Source organism: Lolium rigidum, chromosome 1 (assembly GCF_022539505.1).
Source record: "Lolium rigidum isolate FL_2022 chromosome 1, APGP_CSIRO_Lrig_0.1, whole genome shotgun sequence".
Taxonomy (NCBI): domain Eukaryota; kingdom Viridiplantae; phylum Streptophyta; class Magnoliopsida; order Poales; family Poaceae; genus Lolium; species Lolium rigidum.
The window spans coordinates 305291188-305298431 of record NC_061508.1 but is presented as its reverse complement, the minus strand read 5'-3'; the positions used below and the strand labels follow the sequence as shown (position 1 = coordinate 305298431).

The 7244-nt window shown below is 50.7% G+C and overlaps 1 protein-coding gene across 1 annotated transcript; it reads right to left on the bottom strand.

Annotated features, from left to right (window-relative positions):
- Window positions 1-5075: 5075 nt before the first annotated feature.
- On the bottom strand, window positions 5076-6835 carry LOC124684063 (F-box/kelch-repeat protein SKIP25). Its single transcript, XM_047218469.1, has one exon. It carries the CDS (start codon window positions 6681-6683, stop codon window positions 5418-5420), a length of 1266 nt encoding a protein of 421 aa, XP_047074425.1. The 5' UTR covers window positions 6684-6835; the 3' UTR covers window positions 5076-5417.
- Window positions 6836-7244: the final 409 nt, after the last annotated feature.

Here is a 7244-nt window from a genome sequence, read left to right as displayed (position 1 = left end):
CCCACCTAGCACTCTCTCTTCTTTTTAATTCCCCACCTACACTCCCTCTCCTCTACCATGTGCTGCCGGTACATGCTATTGAGCTGACTGGTGTGGAGAGTCTAAACTTTTTAGCCGGCGTTTGCTATCGACGGTCCCAATACATAGCCAACATGTGTGCTGCTGGCTAATATTTGGAGGTCACCGGTGGAGATGCTCTTAAATTACTAAAGCTTCCCGAATTAAAAAAACAAAACATACGGTTGAGATTTGAAAAATCTCCTACTCAGGAAATAGGCATCAAAGAAAATCACAAAGTAACCAGACTGAAGGCCGACGATGCCACTGGATTCTGCTGAAAGTGAGTAAGAGTTGGCCGTGTGTTCCTTTTCGGGCATGCCCACATGTCACGGTGGTTCTAGAATAAACTTTTTTAGCTTAAAATATCTATATGAAAGTAAGATGAAATCTAAATGGACCCCTTAGCTTAAAACAATTCAGGAGCCGTATTGCCTAGTTGCATATTTATACGGAATCCATGATGAAATCTAAAATCTGAAGTAGCTTCGAACAATGTTGTTGTGAGTAATCTCTGATGGCTTAGTTGCATATATTCCAGAGATTCCACTATTCTTGTATTTTTTTAAAGATATCTGATTTTACCGATCAAAGATACAAATCATGCACTTATGATTAACTAAAAACAAATACACACAATAAAGACAATGCAAGCCACTCCTATGGCAACAATTTCTAAAGAAGTGGGATTTTAGGCAGCCAACTGAAATACTTAACAATAAGACTTCTATTTTTTGCATCGCATGCTTAGAATTGATCAATCAAGATATGAATCATATAAAAATCAAGTGGTACTATATTAGCATTTTGACATTTTCATGTTGCGGAGTGAAGTAGAATGATTAGTTATGGAAAATATTGTGAGTAATAGTTTTGAAAAAAAAGTGTTTCTTGCTCTTGGAAATAGTGGTTGTGTTCATACCTAATAATATTTATTTCTTACATCCACGTAATGATTGTAGTAATATGACAAACTATCACACAAGTTCTCAATTAAGCAAAACAATGTTACAATCAATTTGCAATAAAATGATTAACTATAGCAGTAGGTTTATAGTAAGGAATAAATAACGCACTCTGCTATAACATCAACTAGCAAGTAGAGTAACATGAAGGGTTGATCGATTGTACTAACACAAGCTTCTAAAAATGGTGTACATGCTTCTGGGTTGTTTGTCTGGTTTCCTGGTATATGCATGCTTCTGGGATGTGATTCTGCATAACGTTGTTGACCAAACGCGGTTTAAGCTTAACATCTTTTGTTTTCGTGTAGCCTGCATTGTCTGCTCATAGTGTATCTTGGAATTCTTACATAATGAAGTGCATTGACGTTGCAGTTTATCTAAGAATAGTACTTCCTGTATACTCTCCTCAACCGTTCAGTGCATTGTCTCCTTAATGTCATTGGTGGGTGTAGGCCCTATATATCCAGCATCATACTATTCTATTGGTGAAGATAAATAGGGCTTATATATTACAATAAGATAGATTGATAGTTTGGGGAGAAAAAAAAGAATCACAGTTCACACAATATGACACAAAACAATGCAATCTACAGAAACTATTCCGACTTCATGATGTAACATGCAGAGTAGTTTGTAGAGTTGGTACATCATGTTATTTTCAACGGATACATTCACAGAGAAGGAAGCCAATTTAGGTAGTGTTTCTTAGCAGTCTCTTAGTGGTAATGTCTTAACAGCCATGGTGTGTTTCCGAAACTGCTCAGCTTTGGTGGTTGCCATCACCACTTCAGGGTGTATAGTCAATACTCAACAAGTAGAGCTCTCTCCCCGCAAAAATAAATCTAACAGAGCTGGAGATATAATTCGAATATGTTACTGCAAACATGCTTTGTATGTTCTTGGTTGATATGAAAACATAGGTGAAAATAGTCATGTTTATATTTATTAATTACATAAAAAATGATTATAAGAAAGTTATAGTTGAACAATGCTTAGTACATCATCTTTTTTCTTGTGTAGAACAACAAGGATGATGATAATACTAAATTTGCTTATACATCTCCAGTGTCATCATAACGCACATGACAAAATATGAATATCTGTATATTAACCAATAACCTTACATGAACTTATCAAATGTTTACGAGAAACATAATTTATTATACAAAAAATGAATTGATGTTGGTGAATTGGGTAGTGCGGCTCAACTTACAAATCCCTTCATCTTCGAGATTATTTGGGTAGGAGTGAGGTCAATCTTTTTGGTGTCGGTGAGGGCACCACGCAAAGTGGAAACCCTAGCTTTCAACTGGATGGAGTACAGGGGTTCCACACATCAACCGCATGCTGAAGCCAAAACACTTGGGCGAGCACCTCCTCGATCAGGGAATTCACAACCCAGTTGACAAAGTTTTCTCTCGAGCGCCACGAAAGGCAGGTGGAACTTGCACCTGCAAGTAGAGAAATTTTGCTCCCGCGAGTTTTGTTGCGGGCGGAACTCCGAGAGGAGATGCAACGGATGACATTGAGGATGACGACGTCGAGTCCTTGGGAGGGAACTAGGGAAGGGCGGGTGTCTGGTTATCTTCGATCAAGGGATCGAGGCATTGGTCATGGTTGTCATGGATCAACAGACCGGGGAAGATGGGTTTCTATGGTTTTTGGATCAACGCACCAATGACAAGCTGATGTTAACTGAAGCCAACGTGCATTTGCCTTTTCGAGAGGTTTCAACAGGTGACAGCGTCGACCTAACACCAGTTTATGGAAGGAAAATGCTATATATCCTCCGGAGGCTACAAACCTCCCAGCCTCCGGATTCTCCACCGTTGGATCCAATCAATCTGAGTCGTTCGATCGGGTTCTCTATTCAGTTTTGCTTTAAATCCCACTTTTGCTTCATTGAAGCAAAAAAAATCCCGCTTTTGCTTCATTGAAGCAAAAAACGGTTCAACTAAAAATAAAAACACAAAGACCTTTCGGTTGTGGACCTCGCCGGAGACTTCGCCGGAGACCTCGCCAGAGCACTGTTCTTCGCCGGAGAACTCGCCGGAGACCTCGCCGGAGAACTTGTCGGAGCACCGTACTTTGCCGGAGGCCTCGTAGCAAAACAGTTGTACTAAAGTAGCAACATGACAAAACAATTGTAGCAAAAATAATATACTATTATAGCATTGCAGCATTTGTACTAAAAACACGACCTCGTCGAAGAACATCGCCGGAGACCTTGTAGCAAAACTTTTCTACTAAAGTTGCATAATAGGGGAATAATTGAAGCAACAACATTGTACCATCATAAAATCGATGCCCACTCCTTGAAGCACCGCCTCCACTAGATGGTAGCGTTGTTGCCCCGGCTTGTAGCACCACCGTCCCTGGTTGCAGCACCACCGTTGCCAGTCGCATCATCCCCCACAGGCGAGTCTCCGGCCTGCTTCGCCCAGCATGTCTTTTTCTTTTTTGTATTTACGCTGAACCGTTTTTTGCTTCAATGAAGCAAAAGTGGGACTTTTTTTGCTGCGACGAAACTAAGTCTGAACGAGTCACAACACTCCTTCTATTTTAGTCGAACCGTTTTTTGCTTCAATGAAGCAAAAGCGGGAGAATTTTTGCTGCGACGAAGCAATGTCTAAATTTCAGGTGAAAGTGGACACGTGTCACGCATGCAAGCAGGAGGCTGGAAAATTTGGAGCCTCCGGAGGATTTCTAGCACTGCCCTTTATGGAAGCTGAGCAGAGCAAACCTTTTTGCGGTTTTGAGTGTCTCATCACCGTTTCTGGGCTGCAGACAACATTATTAGCAAAAGTTCTGTTATTATCCACGAATAGACAACTCCAACGTTTGGTTACTCTTGCCTGTCCTAGTCTATAAGCATGGCCAATTGGCACTTGATATGCTCATCTGAACTTGCTTACTTTTATATGCTGTCGAGAGGCCAGTCGCCTTTTGTTATCTGAAGCTGTAGAGGGCACTGAAACTGTAGAGGATTTTTGTGCTGGTTTGCAGCGGGTTGAAATTTCAGATTCCAGCGAGCGAGTTAAGATTAAAAAGTAGAGTACTTTTGATGAATCAGCGAGTAGTACTAACCTTGGAAATAATACGGAGGCTGAATTTTTCTACAGCTTTCAGATACACCTTGGAATTTCTCCTGACGAGTAAAAATCAGCCGTTGTAAACGTGGGGTTTCTGAAACTGACAAGTGATAATTAGCTACACAAAGCGATCAAGCTGACATCAGGCATGAGCGAACGTGCGCCGGATGCACGTGGCCCGCACGCCCGGGTCGCCGTCGCCGTCGACGGCGGCGGCCATGCCAATTAAGCGCCACCTTTCCGCAGCCAGCAGGCCTCTTCCTCTCCGGCGCGCGGCGACACTTTTGAGAGCAATTCCCCCAGCTCGACCGGTCCCGTAGTCAATAATAACCCGACGATCGATGATGATGGCCTCGCGACCGACGCAGGCAGTACCCACCCACAATGCGGGTCGCTCTCGCCGGCCGGCCATTCACTCCCATCCGCCGGTCGCTCTCGCCGGCCTTTTTCGCCCCGAGCTAGCAAAGCTTTTCCCGAGCCCTTTTCCCCCTGTTGCTGCCCGGACGGAAAAGGCGGCCGCCGGACCACACAGCACAACCGAGGAGAAATGTTCGGCATTGATTGGACCGGCGAGATCCTGCCGCGCGCGGACGGATGCCGAACCTTTGGAGACTAGCGGCCGGCCGTTTGCCGTGGGTTGAAACGATTATCCGGCCCGCGCGCGCAAGAGTTAATTTGGGAGGAGGATTCGATTGGTTTGGATCGGAGGTAGTTAACGCCGTGCATGGGTATCGATGGGGGACGTGGCGATGGCGACGGCGAGGAGGAATCAAACCGAAAAGCTATGGCGTGGCGGCGACCCCTGCAGTACCGGCCAAGCGGGGCGGAGGAAAATATCTCTGGTTTGCGTGGCGAGCAAAAGCTATGGCGCGCGTGGCGGCGACCGCCTGCCGTTCGCGTCCGACAGAGCGACACCAACATTCCAGACGCCCCCAACCCAAAGCCAAACAGGGCACCAGCATTGCAGTTTAGCGGCAGTCCATTTCTCATTTCATTTTATTGCATTTCATCCTTGTATGTATGTGTACCTGGAGTATCTCGCCAGAAAACAAAAAATCGAACCCTGCTTTTGCTCTATGGACGACAGAACTGGAGTACAGAGGGACGCAAGAATCAAAAACTGAAAATCTATCTTGCACCTCCAAAAAATCTTGGTTCCAGCCTGAACATAAGCACGCAGGAATCAAATCAAACAAAATCTCGGCGAGATCGCCAAAAATCATGTCAACGGAGGAGGTGAACGCTGATCGACCGAGGCTTTGTTTTTTGTACAGTGGGCGTGGCGGGAAGGGAGGGAGGAAGCCTACTGATCGGGTCGTGTCATCCTGGGCAGCACGTGCAGGGACACGATCCGCCGCCCTTCCGGCGCCTCCACCTCCCACATGCGCGGCGCCGCCGTGGACGTTGACGTGGAGTTTCTCCTCGTCGTCGTCGCCTTAGCCGTGGTCGTGACGTCCACGACCACCACCTTCTTGCCGCAGTCCGCCACGACGCACACCCTGCCACCGCCGGCCGCCATCTCCGACGCGCCCTTGAGCGGCTCGGCCTCGGTCACCGTCCGCCACCGGTCCGCCTCCCAGTCGTACGCGTTGAGCGCTCCGAGCTCCTCGTCCACCAGAAAGATCGCGTCGCCGGTGTCCGGGGACGCCGCGGCAGGGCCGTTCCACCCAGCAAGCATCCCGGGCGGCATGTCCTCCCACCGCCGTTCGTCGAGGTCGAGGACGGCACCCTCCTTCGCGCCGCGGCCACGGAGGCTGACCATGCAGACCTTCCCGCGGGAGCAGACCGCCTCGGCCGCGTCCCGGCTGAACCGCCCGTCCCGCAGCGGCGGGGCCGGCTCCCACGCCGCGGACGACGGCGCGGCCGCGGGGTCCCAGCACGCGCCGGAGCGCGCGACGGCGAGGTCGTACCCGGCGCCGACGCCCCCGGCCAAGAACACCCGCCCGCGCGCCGCCCCCGCCGCGCACCACCTGCGCGGGGCGAGCGGGACCCGCGGGCCGGCGTGCCAGCGCGGGCCGGCCGGGTCGAAGACGAGCGGGCGGGGGAGCGCCGGGCGGAGGGAGTGCGTGGAGCCGGCGACGAGCACGAGCCGCCCCGCCGCGGCGACGCACTGGAGCGGGAGGCGGCGGGAGAGGAAGGACGGGTGGCAGAGCGTCGGGGGCGGGGACGGCATGGGGGGCGGCGGGAGCGCGTCCCAGCGGGCGGCGATCGGGTCGTAGGCCGCGAAGGAGGGGGCGTGGCCGTTGATGGTGTCCTCGAGGAGCGCGTAGAGGGCGGGGAAGGGCGGGAAGGAGGGCGCGTAGAGCAGGCGGCGCCAGGGGCGGCACACGGCGTGGAGTAGGCGCGGCGGGAGCGGGGTGAGGCAGAGCTGGGCCAGGTGGTCCGGCAGGCCCGGGAGCAGCGGCTGCGACGGCGACGGCGACGGCGAGGGAGCAGCTTCGTCGTCGTGCCTCTCCATCGTGGGCGGCGCCGGTGCGGTGATCGGGCGGTGGCGCTTGGTGTCGCGGCAGGAGGAGGAGGAGGTGGTAGGGTGGTCGCAGGGGCGCTTGGCCAGCGCGGGTGCGGCCATGACGGGAGCAGGCGGTACTAGTAGAGCCGCGCGCGCGCCTTGGTTGGGCGAGCACGGCGACCCGTACGTACTGGGCTGGGAAACTAAATTATGGTGGTGCGTGCGTGTGCATGCGCTCGGTGTGGGATCGCAATTGCAATTAATCCGGAAAGGCTCGGGATGGGCGGAGGGACCGAGCGGAGGAGGAAGAAGGATACGGGCAGCTGGGCGCTGGTTATGTACTAGGGCTGTGTGGTGCAGGCGGGCGCCGGCACGGCAGCGGATGGATGTTGTCGGGTCGGCGATTTGTTGTCTGGCTCGCCGCAAATTCCTGTGGCTCCAAGACAAAGCCAGCCTTTTCGCGCCTACAGTCCACGCGCTTGCCGCTGGCCCATGCACCTCGTGATTTTTTATGCAACCAGACGTGCATTCGAATTATGTACTAAATAAATATGGGTGTGACTATTTCTTCAATCGACTTCAGAATTAACTTCATTTTTTGGACACAAACTATTTCGCAATTGCCGTAAACCAAGTCACTAATCAAACAAAGACATGGAGACACAATTGATCATGGGAAAA

Excerpts from the sequence above, each read along its gene's own strand:
- LOC124684063 (XM_047218469.1), bottom strand. The coding sequence starts at position 6,683 with ATGGCCGCACCCGCGCTGGCCAAGCGCCCCTGCGACCACCCTACCACC.